Here is a 27,378-nt window from a genome sequence, read left to right as displayed (position 1 = left end):
ATATAGGCATCGAATATTCGGATTTGGAACAGATCGGTTCATTTTAGGTATAGATCCTTAAAGTCCTAGACATTTGGACCTACTTAGGTATTTAAAAACATTTGGTTTGGGGTTTAGGTTGGTTTCTTTCAGGTCCGAATCCATAATTCAAATACATGTAAATAACTCAAACTTTTGGGTACATAACAGGTCCGATCAGTTCTAATATTTTAAACCTGAAAAGATTTGAAATATCCAAAAAAAATCTAAAAAGTACACGAAAACCCAAAAGATACTTGACACGAAAACATACCCGAAAACTCAAACGAATATCCAAAATATTAAAATATCTAAAAAGACCTAAAATTTTACCTCAAAATCTGATCCGAAAACCAAAAAAATATGTAAAATTTTTAACCAAATGCGATTTTTTTTAAAAATAAAATTTTACCTAAAACCCGAAACTATAACAAAAATCTAAACTTAAAAATTAAAAATTATCCGTAATTTCAAAAATATATTCAAAATATTAAAATATACCTAATAAATAAAAACTATTTTGGATACTTTGGATACTCGATTGGATTTCGAATAAGACCTGGACTCAATAAAAACTTGCGGGTCCAAAAGCTACCCAATATGTACTTTGTCCTGGATCCATACAAATGTGGAACCTGTAAACTAATTCATAAATTATACAAATCTTAAAATTTCTCTTCGATATAATACGACTTTCTAACATAACAATGTACAACACCACTAAATACTATTTCATTCAAAATTTGTGTATCATCCAAAATAACCCGCGCTTTTGAAGCGCGGATCGAAATCTAGTTTTTAGTATTATATGCAACATATAAAGTACTTAACAATATTTATGAATTTAACGGAAGAACTTATGAATGCTATTCATTATGAATTCATAAATTTTCATGGAAAATATAATCGGTTTATGGTCGAATCCAGTTCAACCATCGGGTCGGTCGATAAAAAACACTGATCATAACGAGGTTCAGCAAGGTTTGCATTATAAATGATCTCTTTTATTTTTTATTTTGGTCAAATGATCTCTTTGATAATTTTTTAAAATTAACTAAAAATCAGTTGTGGAAGCTACCTACAGCCGCCCATGCAAAAGGGGGTCAATCAATCATACAATTCTACATCTGGATGTTAGTAGAAAATACAAACATGACAAATTCTGTCAAATAAAATAATTTGATTGCAGTTGTATCATTTGTATGGTTGATGTATGAATTGATTGGATGTGGTACTGGTACATTTAACTACCAGTTAGCGGTTCTCTGAACTGATACATGTGATCGTTCTGTGAAAGGATGGGCCCAAATAAGTTGTATTGTCTCAGATGAAGAAGACAAGCCCATTAACCACGGTGGTAAGTGTATTGTGTGGATAAACTCCAATCCAATTATAGACAAACGAACAGACGCTGATGATGATTGATGTTTCTAAATCTTTTCAACATTTTTCATTAATCACTTTGTCATATACCATTAGTTTTATTTCAAATAAAATTTTCGTAATCCTATGATATACAAAAAGAGTGATAGCACTAATTTGTAATTATGAGTAGTTGGAACATTGATGCACATAATGGTGTAAACATAAGATTAGTTGACCATCGATTGCAATTATTGTTTATATTAGAATTTAGAACACTGTTTCTAAAAGGTCAAGAAGGATAGAAAGGTAGAAATCACTTCTTGACAAACAATTGTATAAGAACGTCTCTTAAGTTCATTAAGTCCATGGATTGTGGGAATAAGAAGATTTATTTTTTTTTTATATCAATTTTGTTTTATTAGTTTGGTATTTTGGTCAAAAGAAAGAAATAATAGAGGTTTTTTTTTTTTTTGGGCAAACCTTCAATTGTTTGTCAATAGAGGTTATATCTATCTTATTAAAACTCAAGTACAAAATTGGAGTGTTTGAAGACTTGAATAGGATTATTAAAAAAATTTGGAGTGTTTGGAAACATGAATTGTAGTCTTTTAAAAAAATTAATTTTGTTTGGAAACAACGATAGTAGTATTAAAAAAAAGTAATGGGCTTATGTAATTAAGAAAAATTAAAAGTCCATCATATTATAAGAAACTATCTATCTGGGGCCAGATTTAAAATATACGAAAACGGGTCACTCTAATTGCCTAAAACTTTTTCTTTTCTAAATTAACCATAAAAAAAAATTTAAACTTTATACACATATTTCAAATCAAAATAATAATTTAAAGTTGATTTATATCAAAAATTGATTAAAAAATAATACATATATTCAAAAATGAATTTTTACTAAACTATTTTTCAATAACTATTATAAAAAATGTTGTCAATATATATAATAAAAATACAATACAAAGCCCAATTTGAAATACCAACTCAAATTATGGTTTTTATATTTCATATTAAGTTTTAAAAATATAATATATGTAATTATTTATATGATGGTACGTATAAAATACTATTAGTTATATGATTACTTATATGATGGTACGTATAAAATACGATTAATTATATGATAACAGTATACGATATATAATAATGAATAGGGATGGGATTTCAGGCACCCATACGGGTTTGGTTCTGATCGGTTTATGTTTCGGGTTTTCGGGATCAAAGATTTAAGCCCTGTTAGGATGTTTCTAAATTTTGGTTTGAGTTTGATTCGGATCTTTGCGGGTTTGGTTCGCGTTTGGATAACCCATTTAAATTATTTTTAAAGTTTTAAATCATTATCTATTTTAAATTTCTCAAAATCTATAAATAAAATAATATATTACCTATAAATTTGAATAACATATGTCAGAATACCTTAGCTTAACATATCAATTGGCTTGATTTAAAATTTGGGATACGGAATCAATAATTATTTTAAGTATTTTTGGTGATTTGAGTATACTTTAACTATTGCAGATATTTACTTTTGACTATATATATATATATATATATATATATATATTTTCAAGTTTTAAACTAATTTAAAAATATCATTTTTAATGTTTTATATACGTTAAATCTAAAAATAATTATATATATATATAAGTATATAAATCTATTTTTTAGATAAATTCGGGTACTCAAATACTTCGGTTCGGATCAGATTTGGTTCTCTAAATAACAAATTTTTGAATAATTCGAATATTTAATCAATTTATGTTCGGGTTTGGTACTATATTTTTGGATCGGTATCGGTTCTGTTCCTTGGATTCATTTTGTAAAACTCTAATATTTACATGAAAAACAAATATCAACATATTTTTCAAAATATATATCCGCGCGCCTGCGCGGGTCAAAATCTAGTAATGATATTGGAGACGAATACAAAAAAGACTAACGTATTTCGTCCCAAGACGACCCCGCTTTTACTTCCTGACGACACATAATTTTCAACACTCTCTCACACGTGAAGCATTCTCCCTTGTAAATATCAAACTATATATTTACTTTAAGCAATAAAGCTACTCAATTTAGTGAATACTAGGTGGACCGTCCGTCCGCACAAATATTAAATTAATGTTATATTTATAATTATATAATATTTATGCTACATGTATATGGTTAATATTAAAGATTTGATGTTACATATTGATATTTATACTATGTTCATATGAACAAAGAATAAATTAGAACGTTTAGAAAACAATCACATTTAACACTAATCTTAAAACATCAAAAAAATATAATTGAGAAAAAGTAAATATTTCACGCATAATCCCAATAAAAAAATCAGCCATGAAATATAAAAGAGAGATTTGAATTACCTGAGATTTATTATCATTGGTTTCATTGTAATAGCAGAGATGATTTACGGTTTCCTTCTCTAAGCCTTGAGTCAGAAAAGAGGTAATTCTAACAAAAATATTTAAAAATGTAAACAATCCCCAAAAGATAACAAATTATATAATTGATAGGACAACGTCAATAAGTTTCAAAGTTTTTAAAAAGCTTTGAGATTACTTTTGGCTCTCAGACGTACCGAAGAAGATCACACACAATAAATAAATTGCACTTGCTTAGCATACATATCTTATATTATATTCTTGATAAGTGATTTAACTTTATAAAAAAAAAGAATTACCTTTTTCGAAAGGGATGATCAGTTCCTGGATAAACAGAATCGTCTCTTTTTGTTAGTTGAATCATTAATGATGCAAAAATATAGCTACAGATACAACATGGAGAGGAAGAGAACAAAAATAAACGGAGAAGAAGAATTCTCCATAAAATTACCAGTAATTGTGTTTCCGTCTATGAGTTACTTATTGATTATCATATACTTGCGCAAGATCACAAAAGTATAATTTAAATTATAACGATCAAAAACATATGAAAACTTAAAAGATAGATGCGTGAAACTAATGGGGGTGGCGTGATATTTATATAGCAAATTAGTTTAAGTTTCTAAATGACCTAGTTTTCAAGAGAAGATATGAGATAGAATATCCTCTAATAAATTTTAATTCAGCTATGAGATAGAATATCTTCTAATAAATTTTTAAGATTTTGTGGTTATAATATATACATAATTTTGGTAACTCAAATCTTGCTATATATATATATTTAAATATTAAATGCATGATATTAGGAAAGAAGATATCTCGTTAGTTGATTACAACTGGTTTTTGATAAAATAAATTCCACTATAAAAGGAAAGAATAAGGAATTTTAACGTTAAAACCCTCCAACTAAGTTTGTTTTGGGTAAAAAACCCCCAAACTAAGTATTTAACGAAAAAATCACTAAACTAACTTTATTTAATGAATTAAACTCTGATAGGTCATAATTACTATTACTACCTGTAAATTTTTAGTTTAGGGATTTCTACACTTAGTAAACATAGTTGAGGAATTTTACCATTAAAATGAAAAAAATTCAAAATATTGTAATAGTAGGATAACTTTTCAAAATACATTTTATAAATTAATGTATAAGCTTCTATAAATGACTTAGAACCTCTTATAATAATTTAAAACGTCTAATTTTTATAAAAGTATTTATAATTTTATAACTGATTTATAAAGCATGCATTGAATTATTAGACATTAATAGTTATTATGATACTTTATATACAAATATAATTCTTTCTATACGAATATAAAATTATTATATCAATTCAAATAAACACTTTTGTTTATTATTTTACGTAATTTATAAATATAAAAAAATTGATCGCATTATTACTATTTCATAGTTTCAACAATTAGTTACTATAAATAATTATTTCTAATATTATGTAGATTATTTGGAAAGTGGTAATTGACTTATTCTTTCCTTTTAGATATAATTATAATAAATAAAATTAAAAATCATCGGTCAATCAAATTATAACAATTTGAAGAGTTCATTTATGATCAACACATAATAAAAAATCACTTATGTGACTTCTCAATCAATATATAGTAGGATTTATATTTTTATAAATAATTTATAACATTATATAAATAATTTTAAAATTCTGATATATTATGTAAACAACGATAAATAATTTAAAATCATATTATAAACATGTTTGGATTTTGTAATATTTAGTTATTATATAATTATATTCGAATACAATTCTTCAAATAAAGTATAAAACTATTATAATTATCTTATATAAAAATCCGTTCATTATATTTTGTAGTTTATAAATATTAAAAGTAATAAATATAACATTATTAATCTTTCTATAATTTTGAGATTTAGTTGCCATAAATTGTTATTTGTAATATTCTTTAGATTATATGGCAAGTGATGTTAAATGTTTTTAGACTTACCTTAAATTTTTAGATCTAATTTAAATAAATAAAAATTAAAAACAATCGACCAATCAAATTATAATAATTTTTTTGAAACTTCACCTATGAGCGACACGTCACCAGACCTCAATAAAGTGACTTTTCTTTTAATATATATGGAGATTTTATAAACGCTAAATAACAAAGTTTTCGTTTGGTTCTCTTTATGTAAGCGTTCTCTTTAATATAGTAAAATTTAATTATTTGTTTGAAGTTTCCTAAAATGCTTTGATTTTGATGTTAGAAGTTAATAGTTTTGGTTTGTTCTGCTATATTTGCTTTTGTACAGAAATTGTTCCTAAAACAGTGTGGTTGGTAGAGAATCAATAGTTGATGTTGTTAAAAGAGGATCTAACAACTAAAGTATATGAACACGCATTTAAGAAAAATACAAACTACTAAAGTTTTATGTGTCAATCAATATATGGTGTGTGTTTGCATCTATACTACTAAAATAGAAGTAGTTCTAAAAAATCTACTTATATAAAAATTATTGCACCTTTTTATTTTTAGTCTAACCTATAACATATAATCAAATATTATAAAAGCTTTTACTATAACAACCAAATAAGATCCTATAAATATTAGAACATATGACCAAATATTATAATAGCCTTTATTATAATAGCCAGATAAGATCCTACGAATTAGTGTCATAGGAATCTTATCAAGATCTTTCTCTAGTTTTTTAGGTAATGTATTAATTTTCTAACTGTTAGATATTTGTTATATGTAACATTGCATTCAAATATATAGGTTACTTTGTTACCAAAAAAAAAAAAAATATAGGTTACTTTCGTGGTTTTCAAATGAATTAGTCCAGATCGTATAGTTTTCTAGACTCCATAATAATATAATTGCACAATATTTTACTATATTTTCTTATATCACACATTAGTATATTAGATATATATTTACTTATCCCATGTGGTAATATAGTACTCATTTTCAAACTGTGCTATTAATTAATTTTCACTGTTTCGCTTCTTTAAAATGTTGATTAGGTAATTTAAAATATATGAATATTAGCCAATAAAAAAACTTTAAGTTTTAAACTAATATTTGATTGTTTAGATTTTTAGTAAACTATCCTAGATTTTTCCAGTTCTAATAAAATAATAATTTATAGGGAAAACTGTTTTTTTAGAGCAAAAAAATGGTAACTGTGTCCCTTTAGACTAATCTATATTTTGTATCATATTTTCCTATAACACCCTTTAATATTTTTGAAAATAAATTTAATAAATAGTTTTACAAACAAAAAAAATTTGGAAAAATAGTAACTTTTGATAAAATACCTATATGAACTTAGTGATATTTTTTCCAGTTATAAAAAGTTAAAATTATAAATTTCATGTTATGTTCTAAATAAAGTAGAAATGACATTCTACGAAGTAGAAAACGAAATCCACTTTTTTCATTGAATCTACAATGTTTAGAATACATGATCTACGTAAATAGGAGTATTCTAAAAATATTTAGAATACACATTCCGCGCTTAACTTATCGTTCTAAAATCTTTAAAAATCAAAATCTACACATTAATATAAATCTAAAACACGTAGAAACCGACTTCTACAGATTTACTATAAATCTAAAACATGTAGAAATCAAAATCTAAACATTACTATAATTCTAAAAAACTGTAGAAACCGATTTCTACATATTAGTTGTATTCTACGGATAAGAAATCAGTTCCTAAAAATATGGAAACAAAATATTTGGGAATATTCACTTTTATATTTTGAAAAAACAAATCGATTTTTTTTATAAAAAATAAAAAGACGAAAAAGGAACAAAAAAATAAAAAAAACGAAAAAGGAATAAAAAATTACAATTTTAAAGGCATTACTGCCATTTTGAAAAAAAATTAGTCTAATGGGACATAAAGTAGTATAGATTAGTATAAAGGGACATAGTTACCATTTTTTTGCTCTAAAAAAACAATTTTCCCTAATTTATATATCAAAATAAACAGATATTAAAATTATACATTTAAATTTTGACTATCAATTTATATAAATATCTTATATAATTACCATTTGACCAACAAAATCTTATATAATTACCATTTTTTACATAATGAAATCAGATTTCATAAACTGTATCAAATATATATGTAATGATATATAAATATTCTAAGTTTCTCAATTTTTATAAAACCATAAAATTTCTACCCCAAAAATTAGATTTAGAAATATGTATTTAATTCAAGTATGTACATATTTTAATTATTTTATATTTATACTAAAAATTGTTATTTAATATAAGTTTAGATACTATTAAAAATCTTATAAATATATACTATTAATTTAGGCAAAACACTGTCAAAAAATCTTAAATCTAACCAAACATAAAATGCACACAAAATATAAGAAGAGAGAGTAGGTTTAGGCATTCGGTTTTCGGGTTAGGTGTGCGAATCGGTTTCTTTTGATCATAGGTCTTTCAGATCCTAGACATTTACACCTAAGTTGGTATTTGAAACTGTTTTTGTTTGGGTCCGTGTCGGTTCCTTTCGGATTTTGATCAATAATTAAGATACATGTAAACTACATGTAAGTTTTGGATATCTAATGGATCCGGATTAATTCAGATATTTAGAATCTGAAAAAGATTCAAAGTATCCAATTTTTTTAAAAATATATGAAACACAAAAAAATACCCAAAAATATTTAAATACTCAAAATGACTAGAATTTGACCCGAAAAACCTAAAACTTCATATAAATACCCAAATATATTTTAAATTTTGAAATTTTACCTGAAGCCTGAAAATATAAGTGAAATCCAAAATTCAGAACTTAAAAAATTATTTGAAGTACAAAAACATATCCGAAATATCCAAATATATCTAATATACAAAACATTTCATGTACTTTGGTTACCCGATTGGGTCTCGAGCAAAATCTAGACTCGAACAGAGATCTGCATATCTAAAAATATACTTAATAAGTACTTTACCTGGCGCTTGGATCCGAACCAGTATTAATGCATTGTCAGTCTGTATATATTTTTAGTTAGATTTTAATAAGAAACAAAACCAGCGTTTTAAAGCGCGGCTCAAAATCTAGTTCATCTATTAAATATACAGTTCCGTAAGAAAAAAAGGTAAATTTTTGTTTAATTATCAGAAGAAAATTTGATTAATTTTCTGATTATGATTATTTAAGTGTCTAAGAGCGTGTGTTTTTGACGGATCAAGAATGTCTTTCGCATGTCCAGCTTCGATTTCCAAACTATTTTTGTATAGTTTATGACATATTTTCATATTTACTGTTTTCAGCATCTTGTAGACTTTATAGTGATATTTTTACTTTACTATTAACTGCACCCACTAATAAATATAAAGTGAAAATCTTTACCGAATTATTAATTTTATTTATTTTAAAAGTTTCTCTGAATTCACCTTCTGCTTCAACACACATGCTGTCTCTAAGAAATCTCTCCGCCTCCCTAGATCCATTCCTCTCTCAATCAACCAGCTTAAACCCTTTTGATTTCTCTCTCTCCTTGTTTATAAAGTTTTCAACTTTACATGAGTCCTTTCTCTCTCTCTCTCTCTACAATCTCTTGATAAAGGTAGTTGCTTTATGCAGACAAGTTCTTGGGTCTTGAGATTCCTGGGCTCTATGTTCTCCACTCTAATGATAAATGCCTGAAACCCTCTTCTTGATCTGGGCACATGTTGCAAATTGAGGAAGAAAAATCATTTCTTTCTTTCTGGGTTGCAGTGTTCTTATAGTTCTAGGGTTCCTTTAGGAGTGATGAATCTTTAAAGGAGGCAACTTTTGGTTATAGTATTCAATTTTTGATTTAAAATTGAGAGATGGGTTGTGTTTGGTGTAAGCCTTCTGCTATAGAAGACAGTCCAAAGGAGAGACTTTCAAGCAAACCCTCTTCTGAGTATAGAGTTACAAGACCAGTTGGTTCTTCTAGAAGGGAGGAGTCTGTTAGGACAAAGGAACGGTCTGATGTTGTTAGTGTAGTAAGACCAGTGTTGAGTAACAGTAGTAGAAGAGAGAAGAAGTTAGAGAATGTTGCAACTCCACACTTTCCAATAGCAAAAGCAGCTGAAGGAGAGTATGTAGCTGCAGGCTGGCCTCCATGGTTGGCTTCTGTAGCTGGAGAAGCCATCAAAGGATGGGTTCCGCGCCGTGCTGATTCCTTCGAGAAGCTGGACAAAGTAATCTTCTTTCTTCTATTGACATGTTTCCAAATATAGAAACATATCTCTGATGTAATGGTTTTGACTTGGCTTTTGCAGATAGGTCAGGGTACTTATAGTAATGTGTATAGAGCTAGAGACCTGAATCAGAAGAAGATTGTGGCATTGAAGAAAGTAAGGTTTGATAACTTAGAGCCTGAAAGTGTTCGTTTCATGGCAAGAGAGATCCAGATACTGCGCCGTCTTGATCATCCCAACATCATAAAGCTAGAAGGCTTAGTGACATCAAGAATGTCCTGCAGCTTATACCTAGTCTTCGAGTACATGGAACATGATCTAGCCGGACTAGCCTCGCATCCCACAGTTAAATTTTCCGAACCGCAGGTGAAATGCTACCTGCAGCAACTGTTAAGTGGACTAGACCATTGTCACAGCCGCGGCGTGCTTCACAGGGATATAAAAGGATCGAACCTTCTGATAGATAACAGTGGAGTTTTGAAGATTGCTGACTTTGGCTTGGCTAGCTTCTTTGATCCTCGGCAGACACAGCCTTTGACTAGCCGTGTTGTGACTCTTTGGTACCGCCCGCCTGAGCTTTTGCTCGGAGCTACTCGGTATGGAGCAGCTGTTGATTTGTGGAGTACTGGTTGCATTCTTGCTGAGCTGTATGCAGGCAAGCCTATCATGCCTGGTAGAACCGAGGTAGTTTTGCAGTTTTTTGTCTGAATCTTTTAAGTGTTTCCTCTAAAAAATTGGTTTAGGCAGCAAATCCGATTTAACAAAATGATTTTTCTATATCGATTTTTTCTTTAAAGAAATCGGTCTAGATGTTCAAAAAATCGGTCTAAAACAATAGTCGGGTTCTAAATATCGGTTCTTGTCTGAATCTCCAGTGTTCTAGAAATCGGTCTAAATGAAATGATTTTTCTAAATATATATTTTTTAAATCAGTGAAGACGTAGTTCTAAACAATAGTTCTCTATAAAGCGCCTAACCGCCGCCTAGCGATTTCTAATTTTCTCTTATATGGTGAGTCTAGTTTGATTCTTTTTGAAATGAATCTTGGTAATGGTTATGGTGTTTTACAGGTTGAACAGTTGCACAAGATTTTTAAGTTATGTGGCTCACCTTCCGAGGAGTATTGGGTTAAATCAAGGTTGCCTCATGCAACCATTTTCAAGCCTACACAGCCTTATAAACGCGTTGTTGATGAAACATTCAAGGAGTTTCCTCAGCCAGCTTTAGCCCTTCTTGAGACTCTTCTTTCAGTCAATCCCGACGACCGTGGAACCGCCACTTCAGCCCTCCACAGTGAGGTAATTGGCATCCCTCAAACTCTTTGTTCTTATGCTTCTATTACATAACTCCTGGTCAATGCTTTTGTTCAGTTCTTTTCCACTAGACCTCTTCCGTGTGATCCTTCAAGCTTACCTAAATATCCTCCCAGCAAAGAGCTTGATGCGAGGATGCGTGATGAAGAAAGTAGAAGGTCTGTCATCATCTTTACTCTGCAAGCTATTATGCTAGTTCATTCTTGAATCTTTCTTGATCTGTGTGTGTTCAGACAAGGTGGAGGAAACAGGGAGCAAAGACACCAAGAAAGGAGAGGAACTAAGGAATCTCGAGCCATCCCTGCCCCTGAAGCAAACGCAGAGCTGGTTACATCAATGCAGAAAAGGCAGAGCCAGTCTAGTACTAATAGAAGCAGAAGCGAGAAGTTTAATCCACATCCTGAAGAAGTTGCATCTGGTTTCCCAATCGATCAACCACGGCCATCATCACAAGCGTTTGAACCAAACAGAGAATCTCAGGGAAACATTGTTCTTCCTCCTCACAAGAGAGCTTCACATTCTGGTCCTCTGACGCGTAGATCTGCTTCTGCAAAGGGTAGAAGGACTTACCAAGATCCTCAGAAAGTCTCATTACAACAAGAGACTTGCAGAGGAATGACTAGGCTTCCAGGCTCCTTCAAGGAAGTCTCTGAAGAAGCAAACCAAGAAGAGAATGGTAGAAGCAACAAGAAAGACCCAATTCTTGTAAGTCCTCCAAAATGTCATCCTTTCTATTTTTAGTAACTACCAAACCAACTTTTCTTGTGGTTGCAGTTGGGTTATGGATCAAAAGGGCATAAGATTCATTATTCAGGACCTTTGGTGGTTCCATCAGGAAACATGGATCAGGTGTTGAAAGACCATGACCGGCATATCCAAGAAGCTGTGAGAAGAGCAAGAATCGATAAGGCTAGAGTTAGGAAACATCAAGCTGAAGAAGAATCGAGCCAACAAGTATCGACCAATCATCCTTCGTCTGTTTCTAGCCGTTGACTATCTCAGAGGCAAGAGAGCTTATGATCAAACCAAAAACTTACCTGCCTAAAACTTTTTAACACGTCCTATTTTGAGTGAAAATAATGTACTTTTATTTATTCAAGATTATATATCATAGAATCAAATATTCAAATCTTGTCACATCTCTTGGTTCCATGTATTACATTATTATAAGAGGTGTGTAGATAGGTTATGTATTATAATTTTAGAAATCAGAAAATCCATTAAAATTACCTTATTTATTTGAATTATTTAAAAATATTATGAACTTTTTACTTGTGAATCTAAACATCTTAGCAAGAACAATGCACATAATCACCATCTGACTGCTCTGGCATTATGAGTTGTTGCTTCTTTATGTGCATAAAACGTTTAGTTAAAGAGCTTTTTTCACAACTTTACTAAGTGACATATACTCTGGTTCGGTTGTTCAAAGAGCCACAACTGCTTGTATATGCATTTCGCAAGACCTTAAATACAAAATTAGTAATTGCTTAAGTGTACTGCATTATCAGAATAGTGAATTTTAATGCTAAACTCTGAATCCTTTATGAATGTTTAGTCTTGTCTTCATATACCCATTTCATTGCTGACCAATGATCTCTTTTTAGTGTTGATATATTATATGCAGATTAGGCCTACAATATAGCCTAGTTCAGGTTTGGAATCTACCATTGTGCACATAAGGTTTCCAACAACATTAGTATAAAATATGTTCTCCATATGTCTAGCTTCCGGTGCCATATTTTCTTTAGTTAAACTTCTTGACTTCAAATGACATTCAATACGAGTTAGTACTGCTGGAGTTGATGATAAACGATGGGCGAGAAATTCATTACCCGGTGGTGGAACTAGCTAGCCGGTCCAAACTAAGTGTTATATGTTGAACAGCTACATTAAGAGCCAAAGTAGCATCAAGTAACTTTTAATGCATAGTTCAGCTTAGTTGCCCATTATACAAGGAGCAAACTCTCAATTTAGTTAATACAATTATTTAGAAAAACCTTTAATTTTTTTATTGTTTGTTAGGTATGAGATGTTGAAAGAAGTCAGTTGGTTAGAGATGAAGGAGCATGAGAAACGTGTGTATGGTCCATCAATATACCAACAGCAGATCCTTTATTATTAGCAAGTGGTAGTGATGATGGTTCTGCTATGCTATGGAGTATCAATCATGCAAAAATGGAAACTTTGTTGCTACTATAGAATTGATTATAGAACGTACATGTGATCTTTGTATTTGTATAGTAATATTTGCAAGCCTTGATAAAACCACTAGGTTACTTGACGTACAGTATAACTTCATTAAATTAATACTCTATAAATTAATATACACTAAAAATCTCTATAAAATAATATAATTTTATAGTCTCAAATTGAATTTTTGGTTCAATTAGTATATCGATAAATTAATATCTCTATAAATTAATAAAAAAATTATAGTTTTGGTGTAGTCACAACATTATTAATTTATAGAGGTTTCACTGTACTTCAGTTTATGCTAATAGAATAAAATCTGTGTTGTAGATTTAGCCTTAACTGCAAGATTCTCTCCAAGCTTGATTTCTTGACTCTATTAACACCGATTTGTTGGAATTCATTTTGACAAAATGGTTTCATACTATTTTCGGTAAGTGTTCGGGCGAAAAAGTTCATCTGAATAACCTAATGTTGGACACAATGAAGTAGTGAACCATATGTTAAAACCGGAATTAGTTTGAATGAGAAATGAAAATTCAAAATGGATTGCTTGTAAAGCTTATAATGACATTTGTGAAATATCTCAGGTTCCATATTGTAATATGAAAAGAGATATTTGAAGCGGACACGAGTTTCGGGTTTTGCGATTTGGTAAATGCGCCTACGGGTCAAAAGATTTTTTTTTTTACAAATTCTACTTTGAATTTTGTTGACAAAGTAAAAAATATATTTATTTTAATTTATGATATTAATATTACTATTATGGACAATTAAGCATACACGAAAATCAATTCTGATTTTTTTTTTGTAGCATAAGCCTTAATATTTGTCAAAATGATTAATGTAAGTCAATTCTCAAATTTTCAGTTTATGGTTCTTGTTGACCATATGAGTTATAAAGAGCCATCCTCCTTTCATTTGAAAGAAGGCAAGTAATCAACTCATACTAAATCCTTCACATGCTATTATTTTTTTCTAGTTTTTTTTTGTGTATGAGAATACAACACATAAAAAGGTAACAAATGATTATATCTTTTGTTCACCAAAATAGAAACACTGCAGTTGTATCCTGAGAATTTGTGCACTATAAAACCGTCACACTATAAAACGTTTAAAGATTTAAAGATTTATTATCTCGACTCTGTAATTCATCTTTATCAATTTATTTCAGTATGGTAATTTAAATTTATTTTCTTATTATTTTTACAAATATCCTTTGTCCCATTGTAGTAAATTAACGTTCCCACAACTTTTTCCAGATTTAGCTTCTGAAACTAACCTATCTACAAGCCCCTTGAGCCTCTCTGCTCCTGATCCAGGATTAATCCTAGCCACGTCTTCCACAACCGAGCACTCAGGTTTCCCACCGCACCACCCACCAGGAGTGAAACCCTCTTGGTTCGTACGCATAAGCAGTTCCTTATCAATCCTATCCAAAGCACTGTCGTTTCTACTGAATTTTCGAGCAAATGCAGCACCGCTCGCAATCATCGGTCTCATGTTTGTTAAGGACAACAAGCGAGGATGCTGCCTCGGCGGTCTGTGCCACGCAATGTAGTGAAGATCATGGTTCAACGCGGTTTTGGAGAACTCAGGCACGTTACATATGATTGTGTGGAAGTAAAATTCAGGAGAAGAAACAAAGTTTGTGTAATACATGAGTAAAGTTCTTGGTAAGTTGTCCCAACCCCAAATGATATACTCCACGAATGGGCGCGAGAGAACCATCCAAGCTGATCCTGCGAGAAACCCGACAAGAAGTTTTAAACTTCACTATAGCTACAAGAAGAGCATAATTATTGTTTATTGCAACAGGAACATAGTAAATATGTTTTAACTACATGACAAGAACATAGTTACTTCTTATTGCAACAAGAACATCGTAATATGTTTTTAACTACATGAGATATTGCTAATTGCATCAAGAAGATAGTAATATATGTTTTTAACTACATGCGCAGGACAAGAAAAGAGTTATTGTTTATCGCAACAAGAACATTGTAATATGTAACCACATGACAAGAACTTAGTTATTGCGTATTGCAACAAGAATGGTAATATATGTGGTTTTAACTACATGACAAGAACACATAGTTAACTATAATTGATTACTAGGGATTAACCCGGGCTACGCCCGGGATTTTTATTTTTTTCTAATTTAAGTTGTTAAATTATTTATATTTAGGCTATGATTTATATTTATATAAATGTTAAACTGCATGTCATAATTAACATTTATTTTTAAATTTTAACACGTTAAATTAACATATTTTTTACTATTTAAATATCTTTTTGTAATTTTATTGGCTATCTAGTTATCATATTTAGCAAAACTATCTTTTGAGTGTTGGAATAAATGTTTTAGAGATTTTATTAAACTGCAGAGTATTTTTGGATCGACCACATGCTCAACATTCGATCGATGCGTAAAAAGATGGTCGATCTCCTTAGCCAGGTAAGTACAATTTTAGCAAAAATATCTTTTATTTTAAAATATTAAGTATATAACTATTCTTTTTAATATTTTTTTAATTGTATTTTTGATTAAATTATTGTATTATAATGGTTATGTAAATATTTTTTGTGATGTTTGAATTTTTGTTGTTCGTATACTTAACCTAGATGATATTGATGTTTAACAATTTATTATTTTCTGGAAATAGAAAATAATGATATATCAAAACGTATCTAATACTTGTTAAATGATAGTATAATGTAAATTACATCCATTATTTGAAAATAAACATTTGTTGTTTTTATTTTTATTTTAAATCAGAAATTATTTTATTTAAAAATATTATTCATATATAATATAATAGTTTAAGTTTGGAAAATTAATCTATATATATAAATTATGTATATTTTTTAAAACATAATTTAAGATATTATATATTGAGTATCTAAATAAAAGCTGAATTTCTTATCTTGAAAATCAGATATTTATATTTTGTCTTCATGTTATACTCACCAATCCATCATTGATATTTATAACTCAGTATGTTTTTTAAAAACTTAGTTTTAAGTAATAAACGAATTTAATAAATTAAATTCATCACCTATAATGTTTTGTAAACTATATTTGAAAACTCTCTAAAATTATATTTTAAGCATAATATTATTATTATTTAATTTAAGTTATTTTAAACATAATATATTCTAAACAACTTAAATTATATTTACAATAGGACCATCCTAAACCGGTTAGTAAACCAAAAACAATACTAAACTAACATGAACCAATACCTGATTCGGCGAGGAAGGAAGTGTTTCGGGATAAACGCTTGAAATCTTGAATGGTTATTAACTGAAATGGTTTGATCATGAAAGAGTTAGTATGAATATTAACAATAAAATTATAGATTAGATTAATTTGAATTTGTAAGAATACCTTAGAGTCTATGAAAAGCAATTCAATTCCCACGAATAAGTTTGGCTTTTGGAAGTTGCGGGTTTTCCAACAATGAATCCACCTAACAAAAGTTTGTTGTTATAAAAATTTCATTCAAGGTCATTAAAGGTTTCTGGGACGGCAAGAGTTGATAGTGAAACCATTTTTTTGCTCGAGTGTTTTGAAATTTTCCTTAATAGTGTGAGGTTGATGTGGATGGAATAATGAGTTTTATAGAGACTTTCTTGATGTAAAACTATACTTTTTTATTTTTTTTTGTTTAATGTGGTATTTCCATTTTTATATAATTTACTACCATTTTAAGATAGAAGTACATTTTAAGATAGATGCTTAAATCTTAATGTACTTTTTCCATGTTTTAAAATGTTTATTTCCATTTCTTATATTTTTATTTACGTAATATCTATATTAATGTACTTTTTATTTTTTATATATTTATTAATATATTTTAATGCTTGATGAACTTTTTCCATTTTAAAAAAATTGTGTATTTACTTATTATTACATATATAATTCATATATTATATATTTACATTATTTACTTATTATTTATTTTCATGTATATGTATTTCCATTTCTTGTACTTTTAATTTACTTAATATCTCTATTTTACATTTTAAGATAGATGTTTAAATCTTAATGTATGTTTTCCATTTTTTTAAATTGTATATTTCCATTTGTTATACTTTCTATTTACGTAATATCTATATTTTAAATTTTAATATATATTTTTAAATCTTAGTGTAATTTCCCATTTTTTTTAATTTGGTATTCACTTATATTATATATTTACTTATTATTTATTTTTCTTTATATTGTGTATTTCTATTTCTTATACTTTTTATTTACTAATAATTTTATATTTTAAGATTGATTTACATTTTAAGATAGATGTTTAAATACTAATGTATTTTTCCATTTTTTTAAATTGTGTATTTCCTTTTCTTATACTTTCTATTTACTTAATATCTATATTTTACATTTTAAGATAGATGTTTAATATTTAATGTACTCTTTCCATTTTTTTAAAATTGTGCATTTACTTATTATTGTATATATAATTCGTATATTTATATATTTATAATATTTACTTATTATTTATTTTTCTATAGATTGAGTATTTCTCTTTCTTATACTTTATATTTAGTTAATGTCTATATTTTATATTTTAAGATAGATGTTTAAATCTTTACGTATTTTTCTATTTTTAATGTAAAACGACAATGTTTAATAAAAGAACTTAGACAAATAGTTAAATAGTTATATTTATGTTTTTTTTTAATAAAATGGTAATGTTATATTATGAAGATAACCCGTTTTTTTAGTGAACAATGGTAATCTTACATATGTTTAATGTAGTTTTTCCATTTTTTTATGTTGTATGTTTACATATTATTGTTATTTTTAAATGTAAAATGGTAATTTTACATATGTTTAATGTAGTATTTCCATTTTTATGTTGTATGTTTACATATTATTTATTATTTTCGAAATTATATAAATTTGTTTTTACAAAATAGAAATGTTACATTATTGAGATAAGCCGTCTTTTTTTTAGTGAAAAATGGTAATCTTACATATGTTTAATGTAGTTTTTCATTTTTTATGATGTATGTTTACATATTATTTTCTTAAAATAAAATATAAAATGGTAATCTTACATATGTTTAATGTAGTATTTCCATTTTTATGTTGTATGTTTTACATATATTTATTATTTTCAAAATTATATATAATGTTTTTTGTTTTTTTTATAAAACGGTAATGTTACCTTATGGAGATAAACCGTCTTTTTTTTAAGTGAAAAATAGTAATCTTACATATGTTTAATGTAGTTTTTACATTTTTTTATCCTGTATGTTTACATATTTTTTATAATTTTCGAAAATAAATAATATTAAAATATAAAACTATATTTTAATGCCATGTGTCATCTTTCGAGATTATATTATATATTTACTTATTATTTATTTTTCTTTATATTGTGTATTTTTATTTCTTATACTTTCTATTTACTAATAATTTTATATTTTAAGATTGATTTACATTTTAAGATAGATGTTTAAATACTAATGTACTTTTTCCATTTTTTTAAATTGTGTATTTCCTTTTCTTATACTTTCTATTTGCGTAATATATATATTTTACATTTTAAGATAGATGTTTAAATCTTAATATACTTTTTCCATTGTTTTTAAGTTGAGTATTTCTTTTTCTTATATTTTCTATTTACTTAATATCTATATTTTACATTTTAAGATAGATGTTTAATATTTAATATACTCTTTCCATTTTTAAAAAATTGTGCATTTACTTATTATTGTATATATAATTCGTATATTTATATATTTATAATATTTACTTATTATTTATTTTTTATATATTGAGTATTTCTCTTTTTTTATACTTTATATTTAGTTAATGTATATATTTTATATTTTCAGATAGATGTTTAAATCTTTAATATTTAATGTACTCTTTCCATTTTCTTAAAAATTGTGCATTTACTTATTATTGTATATATAATTCGTATATTTATAATATTTACTTATTATTTATTTTTTTACATATTGAGTATTTCTCTTTCTTATACTTTATATTTAGTTAATGTCTATATTTTATATTTTAAGATAGATGTTTAAATATTTACGTATTTTTCCATTTTTAATGTAAAACGGCTATGTTTAATAGAAGAACTTGGACAAATAGTCAAATAGTTATATTTATGTTTTTTTTTTCTTTTTTTTTATAAAGTGGTAATGTTACATTATGAAGATAAACCGTTTTTTAGTGAACAATGGTAATCTTACATATGTTTAATGTAAATTTTCCATTTTTTTATGTTGTATGTTTACATATTATTGTTATTTTTAAATGTAAAATAGTAATCTTACATATGTTCAATGTAGTATTTCCATTTTTATGTTGTATGTTTTACATATATTTATTATTTTCGAAATTATATATAATGTTTTTTGTTTTTTTTTTATAAAACGGTAATGTTACATTTTGGAGATAAGCCGTCTTTTTTTTTTATGTGAAAATAGTAATCTTACATATGTTTTATGTAGTTTTTCCATTTTTTATGCTGTATGTTTACATATTTTTTACAATTTTCGAAAATAAGTAATATTAAAATGTAAAACTATATTTTATGCCACGTGTCATCTTTCGGGAGAAATTTTTTCCGCTGATGTGGACGCCCTATGGAGCCTCAAAAGATCCCTTTTATTAGTAGAGATACCACATTAAACATACGCCCGGGATTTTTATTATTTTTCTACTTTAAGTTGTTAAATTATTTATATTTAAGGTATGATATATATTTATATAAATGTTAAGATGCATGTCATAATTAAAATTTATTTTTAAATTTTAACACGTTAAAGTAACATATTTTTTACTATTTAAATATCTTTTTGTAATTTTGTTGGCTATCTAGTTATCATATTTAGCAAAACTATCTCTTGAGTGTTGAAATAAATGTTTTAGATATTTAATTAAACTGTAGAGTATTTTCGGATCGACCACATGCTCAACAATCGATCCATCCGTAAAAAGATGGTCGATCTCCTTGGCCAGGTAAGTACAATTTTAGCAAAAATATCTTTGATTTTCAAATATTAAGTATATAACTATTCTTTTGAATATTGTTTTTTTTGAATTGTATTTTTTGATTAAATTATTGTATTATAATATTTATGTAAATATTTTTTGATGTTTGAATTTGTGTTGTTCGTATACTTAACCTAGATGATATTGATGTTTAACAATTTATTGTTTTCTGGATATAGAAAATAATGATATATCAAAACATATCTAATACTTGTTAAATGATAGTATAATGTAAATTACTTCCATTATTTGAAAATAACCATTTGTTGTTTTTATTTATTTTTTTAATCAGAAATTATTTTTATTTAAAAACATCATTCATATATAATATAATAGTTTAAGTTTGGAAGATTAATCTATATATATAAATTATGTATATTTTTTAAAAAAATAATTTAAGATATTATATATTGAGTAACTGAATAAAAGCTGAATTTCTTATCTTGAAAATAAAATATTTATAGTTTTGTCTTCATGTTATACTCACCAATCCATAATTGATATTTATAACTCAGTACGTTTTTTAAAAAACTTAGTTTTAAGTAATAAATGAATTTAATAAATTAAATTCATCCCCTATAATGTTCTGTAAATTATATTTAAAAACTCTCTAAAATTATATTTTAATCATAATATTACTATTATTTAATTTAAGTTATTTTAAGCATAATATATGCTAAACCAACTTAAATTATATTTACAATAGGACCATCCTAAACCGGTTAATAAACCAAAAACAATACTAAACCAACATGAACCAATACCTGATTCGGCGAGGAAGGAAGTGTTTCGGGATAAACGCTTGAATGGTTATTAACTGTAATGGTTTGATCATGAAAGAGTTAGTATGAATATTAACAATAAAATTATGGATTAGATTAATTTAAATTTGTAAGAATATCTTTGAGTCTAAGAAAAACAATTCAATTCCCATGAATAAGTTTGGCTTTTGGAAGTTGCGGGTTTCCCAACAATGAATCCACCTAACAAAAAGTTTGTTGTTATCAAAAATCTCATTCAAGGTCATTAAAGGTTTTTGGGACGGCAAGATTTGATGGTGGAACCATTTTTTTGCTCGAGTACTATGAAGTTTTTCTTGATAGTGTGAGGTTGATGTTGATAGAATAATGAGTTTTATAGAGACTTTCTTGATGTAAAACTATATTTTTTTTTGTTTAATGTGGTATTTTCATTTTTACATAATTTACTACCATTTTAAGATAGATGTCCATTTTATTTAATGTACTCTTTCCATTTTTTTGAAAACTGTGCATTTACTTATTATTGTATATATAATTCATATATTTATATATTTATAATATTTACTTATTATTTATTTTTCTATATATTTTGTATTTCTATTTCTTATACTTTATATTTTGTTAATATCTATATTTTATATTTTAAGATATATGTTTAAATTTTAATGTATTTTTCCATTTTTAATGTAAAACGGCAATGTTTAATAGAAGAACTGGACAAATAGTCAAATAGTTATATTTATGTTTTTTTCTTTTTTTATAAAATGGTAATGTTACATTATGGAGATAAACCGTTTTTTTAGTGAAAAATGGTAATCTTACATATGTTTAATGTAGTTTTTCCATTTTTTATGTTGTATGTTTACATATTATTGTTATTTTTAAATGTAAAATGGTAATCTTACATATGTTTAATGTAGTATTTCCATTTTTTATGTTGTATGTTTACATATTATTTATTATTTTCGAAATTATATATAATGTTTTTTTTACAAAATAGTAATGTTACATTATGGAGATAAGCTGTCTTTTTTTTAGTGAAAAATGGTAATCTTACATATGTTTAATGTTGTTTTTCCATTTTTTATGTTGTATGTTTACATATTATTTTTTAAAATAAAAATGTAAAATAGTAATCTTACATATGTTTAATGTAGTATTTCCATTTTTATGTTGTATGTTTACATATATTTATTATTTTCGAAATTATATATAATGTTTTTTGACTTCTTTTATAAAACGGTAATGTTACATTATGGAGATAAGCCATCTTTTTTTCAAGTGAAAAATGGTAATCTTACATATGTTTAATGTAGTTTTTTTATTTTTTATGCTGTATGTTTAAATATTATTTATAATTTTCGAAAATTAGTAATATTAAAATGTAAAACTATATTTTATGCCACGTGTCATCTTTCGGAAGAAGTTTTTTTTGCTTATGTGGACGCTCTATGGAGCCTCAAGGTTATATAGCAAATTACATGAGTTTATGAGTGTATCTACGCCAATTACTCTATATTTAATGTAGTATTTCCATTTTTTATGTTGTATGTTTACATATTATTTATTGTTTTCGAAATTATATATAATGTTTTTTTTTACAAAATAGTAATGTTACATTATGGAGATAAGCCGTCTTTTTTTAGTGAAAAATGGTAATCTTACATATGTTTAATGTTGTTTTTCCATTTTTTATGTTGTATGTTTACATATTATTTTTTAAAATAAAAATGTAAAATAGTAATTTTACATATGTTTAATGTAGTCTTTCCATTTTTATGTTGTATGTTTACATATATTTATTATTTTCGAAATTATATATAATGTTTTTTGACTTTTTTTATAAAACGGTAATGTTACATTATGGAGATAAGCCGTCTTTTTTTCAAGTGAAAAATGGTAATCTTACATATGTTTAATGTAGTTTTTTTATTTTTTATGCTGTATGTTTAAATATTATTTATAATTTTCGAATATTAGTAATATTAAAATGTAAAACTATATTTTATGTCACGTGTCATCTTTCGGAAGAAGTTTTTTTTGCTTATGTGGACGCTCTATGGAGCCTCAAGGTTATATAGCAAATTACATGAGTTTATGAGTGTATCTACGCCAATTACTCTATATTTAATGTAGTATTTCCATTTTTTATGTTGTATGTTTACATATTATTTATTGTTTTCGAAATTATATATAATGTTTTTTTTACAAAATAGTAATGTTACATTATGGAGATAAGCCGTCTTTTTTTAGTGAAAAATGGTAATCTTACATATGTTTAATGTTGTTTTTCCATTTTTTATGTTGTATGTTTACATATTATTTTTTAAAATAAAAATGTAAAATAGTAATCTTACATATGTTTAATGTAGTATTTCCATTTTTATGTTGTATGTTTACATATATTTATTATTTTCGAAATTATATATAATGTTTTTTGACTTTTTTTATAAAACTGTAATGTTACATTATGGAGAAAAGCCGTCTTTTTTCAAGTGAAAAATGGTAATCTTACATATGTTTAATGTAGTTTTTTCATTTTTATGCTGTATGTTTAAATATTATTTATAATTTTCGAAAATTAGTAATATTAAAATGTAAAACTATATTTTATGCCACGTGTCATCTTTCGGAAGAAGTTTTTTTGCTTATGTGGACGCTCTATGGAGCCTCAAGGTTATATAGCAAATTACATGAGTTTATGGGTGTATCTACGCCAATTACTCTATATTTAATGTAGTATTTCTATTTTTTTATGTTGTATGTTTACATATATTTATTATTTTCGAAATTATATATAATGTTTTTTGTTTTTTTATAAAACGGTAATATTACATTATGGAATTAAGCCGTCTTTTTTTTTAAAGTGAAAAATGGTAATTTTACATATGTTCAATGTAGTTTTTCTATTTTTTATGTTGTATGTTTCATATTATTTATAATTTTTGAAAATTAGTAATATTAAAATGTAAAACTATATTTTATGCCACGTGTCATCTTTCGGGAGAATTTTTTTTCGCTGATGTGGACGCTCTATGGAGCCTCAAAAGGTCCCTTTTATTAGTAAGGATTGCAACAAGAACATAGTAATAATTTTTTTTAACTTGAGGACTAGAAGAACAATACTGACCGGTATGTAACTTAAACGCATTTGGTAAACTTCTATCAGGCCTGACCCAAATAATGTTTGATTTGTTTAGCATGTAGAGTGCAGGATCAATGATTAATGGCATTGCTCGGTATTTGCTTCACCATGAGACACCAAGAATCATTAGATTCAGCCAATGCAAACTAAAATAGAATTTGAGAGACTCATGTATATATATAGAGAGAGAGAAGCTCACTTTTTCCAACCTAAGTCAGCTGTGAGCTCGATAAAGTTGAGGTTACGGTCCAAAGTTGAAAACGTATACAACAAATCTTCAAAACATGTAACATTGTTAGGTGAAACCCAAGATCAAGAAGATAAGGAAAGAAAGATCAAGCTTTTTTACCATCTTGAGTCACAAGTGGATAATCCGAAGCACTGAGATTGATAAACCAGTCCCAGTCAGGGCTTCTCTTAAGAAGAATGGCACAAGCATGAAGAGTATTCGCCACCATTGTTGGTCCGGTATAGCTCACAAGATTAGCTTTAGTTATCATATAAACATTACCAATCTTTGAATACATAGAGTCGTTACTAACTCGAGAAGCCAGCTCTAGTCTCTCTTCAAAGGGTGATTCAAGATCCATGTGAACAATGTATTGGTTTCTTGGATGGTACAATGCTCTAAGAGTTCTCCAAAGGCTTTCAAGATCTCCTTTAGATCCCGACACAAGGTAAGCGAAACGTGGGAGATTGTCAACTTTGGAATGTGAGGAAGTTTCAATAATTGGTGGTCGAAGTGAAGACAATAATAGACTCATGTTGAAGTAAGTTACGATGAGGAAACCGCAAACAAGAGATGCTATCAGTAGTGAGAATACCCATTTCTTCTCCATGTTTGCATACCCCATTGATGAAGAGAACTTGTGACCATGAGACATAGACTTCTCCATGTTATGCTTGAATCATAAAACTTACTTTAGCAAATTTTACATGAATAAACTATCTTGGTGCATTTAAATACTAGTCTCATTTTGTTTTCTTTTGGGGGAAGATAACCGTCACTCTCTTGCATCACAAAGCTGAAAATGAAAAAGATAAAGAACGGTTGAAAATTTAGTATAACGTATACTCCAAAAAATGATATAGATTAAAGAGCTAGTGTCTAGATGTGAGTATAGAGATTCACATATGCAGGGCATAATCATTGGATTAATGCAATTGATACGCACAAGCAAATGTAATAACAACACTTCAACTACAAACACTACCAAGTTACCAATACCATTCGCTTTTTAAAAACTTAATACTTTGCTTTAACTAAGAAAGTTTTCTATATATGAAATTTTATTAATTACGTATTTAATTTGAGTTGTAAATCTAACATTCAATTCTCATAACCAATTAAGTTAGCGGTTAACTTATTTGATAAATAAATAAAATAAAGAACTTTTGTTGTAACTTGTAATAAATTGCGTATAGAAAAACTATTTTTGTTTGCTCTTTTGGTTTTTTTTTTTTTTGGACAACAATTTGCTCTTTTGGTTAAGTTGCAATAACTGGATCAGAAAAATAGAGCCATAAATGGTAATGAATGTATTTATCGACCAAGTTTATTCCTGAAAGTAATATTTTTCTATATTTGAAAAATTGATGTTTAAATTTTTTTACACGTATTATTAAAAAATAAATACACTGTTATCTATTGAATTTTTTGTTTTTTTTTGTGTAGTTTCCAATAAAATTATACCACTCATATTTTTAGATTTTAATTTATGTTTTAGTTTAAAAATTCATTAACTAAAATCTTAAACATTAATTTTTTGAAACATCATACGTAAGGAGTGATAAACATTTAATATTGTTCGTGCTTATAATTTTCTAAAAAATATTCCTAAGACCGATTAGTTTTGATTAACCAAGATTAACATAGAACTAGCTCTGAAGGACCTACTAGCACAAATACTAGGGTCAGGGGTATAGTAAAAACATCTTCATCCATAACATATGTATAAAAATAAATGTTTACTAGAAATTATGAACCATCATGATTTTTTGTTATATATGTATACTATATTATTATACCAAATTAAAATGTTTAGTAAAATAAGTTAGAAACAGTATTGTGTTTATATATCTAAACTATTAGAAAAATGACATCTCATATTTTTTTTTTTAAAATATTTATATGTAGATTTAGATTTATGATTTAATATTAAATGATATGGTTTATTTGTGGATGATGATTTATTATCACAAAAAGAGATACAATTAAGAGATGATATTAGGTCAAATAATAAAAAAATTAAAAAAATATGAATTTTTATATAAAATTCTGAAATAAATGATGATGTGTCAGTTTTTAGTGCAATACTTGCTTATGTGGCTTTATGAGAAAAGAAAAATATTGTCCACTTTATATATACATATAGATATTAGGATATCATCTATTCATGACTTAAAAATAGATTATGATTTATTATAGAGATGATTCTTTAGTCCTCAATTATATGTATCTCTTTGAATTGTTATGTTTTCACAAAACAACCTGAATATATATTCACTACAAGAAAACATATTTTTTACGAGGGCAATATACGTTGTAACTTCGTCGTAAACGGGGTGTTACGACGAATGAACCGCGAAACACGTTTCGTCGTAAAACGCCCGTCGTAACCGACGTTTCGTCGTAAATGACTTGTTAAGTTTACGACGAAATATATTCCTCGTAAAGCGCAGGGCAGAGATTCGTCGTAAACGACACGTAAAATTTCGTGGTAAACTCCACGTAATGGATTCGATGTAAAGCACACGTAAACATTTTCGTTGTAACACCCTCGTAAATATTTCGATGTAAACTCCACGTAACATTTCGATGTAAAGACCACGTAAAATCTTCGATGTAAAAGACTCGTAATTATTTTCGACGGTAATCAGTTGTAAATGTTTACGTCGAGCCTACATCGACGTTTCGTTTTATAATATATTTTGAATATTATTTTTAACCTCAAATATATATATATATAAATTTGAATTT

General features: G+C 27.1%; 2 protein-coding genes across 3 annotated transcripts; one reads left to right on the top strand and one right to left on the bottom strand.

The window, feature by feature from the left end:
- The first annotated feature begins 9,156 nt into the window (after positions 1–9,156).
- LOC103832698 (probable serine/threonine-protein kinase At1g54610) lies at positions 9,157–12,506 on the top strand. Its single transcript, XM_009108760.3, has 6 exons — positions 9,157–9,959; positions 10,041–10,643; positions 11,030–11,257; positions 11,330–11,430; positions 11,506–11,977; positions 12,047–12,506. Exons 1-6 carry the CDS (start codon positions 9,603–9,605, stop codon positions 12,263–12,265), a joined length of 1,980 nt encoding a protein of 659 aa, XP_009107008.2. The 5' UTR covers positions 9,157–9,602; the 3' UTR covers positions 12,266–12,506.
- Positions 12,507–14,573: 2,067 nt separating this feature from the next.
- Positions 14,574–25,768, bottom strand: LOC103832697 (beta-glucuronosyltransferase GlcAT14A-like). 2 transcript variants are annotated; one of them, XM_009108759.3, is made up of 5 exons: positions 24,748–25,768; positions 24,598–24,673; positions 24,384–24,499; positions 15,126–15,207; positions 14,574–15,008 (listed from the first exon to the last, which is right to left on the bottom strand). In XM_009108759.3, exons 1-5 carry the CDS (start codon positions 25,292–25,294, stop codon positions 14,672–14,674), a joined length of 1,158 nt encoding a protein of 385 aa, XP_009107007.1. In that variant the 5' UTR covers positions 25,295–25,768; the 3' UTR covers positions 14,574–14,671. The 2 variants fall into 2 exon arrangements, with proteins under 2 accessions (XP_009107007.1, XP_009107006.1); XM_009108758.3 differs by having other exon boundaries at positions 14,574–15,207; positions 24,748–25,766.
- Positions 25,769–27,378: the final 1,610 nt, after the last annotated feature.

This window comes from Brassica rapa, chromosome A08 (genome assembly GCF_000309985.2).
Source record: "Brassica rapa cultivar Chiifu-401-42 chromosome A08, CAAS_Brap_v3.01, whole genome shotgun sequence".
Taxonomy (NCBI): Eukaryota; Viridiplantae; Streptophyta; class Magnoliopsida; order Brassicales; family Brassicaceae; genus Brassica; species Brassica rapa.
Note: the sequence above shows the minus strand (reverse complement) of the source record. Positions and strands in the feature narration are given on the sequence as shown.

What these genes read in the sequence shown, in the direction of transcription:
- LOC103832698 (XM_009108760.3), top strand. Translation starts at nt 9,603, where the DNA reads ATGGGTTGTGTTTGGTGTAAGCCTTCTGCTATAGAAGACAGTCCAAAG. An exon ending in CCTTCGAGAAGCTGGACAAA is followed by an intron (nt 9,960 to 10,040) that starts GTAATCTTCTTT and finishes TGGCTTTTGCAG; the next exon opens with ATAGGTCAGGGTACTTATAG. An exon ending in TCATGCCTGGTAGAACCGAG is followed by an intron (nt 10,644 to 11,029) that starts GTAGTTTTGCAG and finishes GGTGTTTTACAG; the next exon opens with GTTGAACAGTTGCACAAGAT.
- LOC103832697 (XM_009108758.3), bottom strand. Translation starts at nt 25,294, where the DNA reads ATGGAGAAGTCTATGTCTCATGGTCACAAGTTCTCTTCATCAATGGGG. An exon ending in GCTGACTTAGGTTGGAAAAA is followed by an intron (nt 24,500 to 24,597) that starts GTGAGCTTCTCT and finishes CTCATGGTGAAG; the next exon opens with CAAATACCGAGCAATGCCAT. An exon ending in TGCGTTTAAGTTACATACCG is followed by an intron (nt 15,208 to 24,383) that starts GTCAGTATTGTT and finishes GGTTTCTCGCAG; the next exon opens with GATCAGCTTGGATGGTTCTC.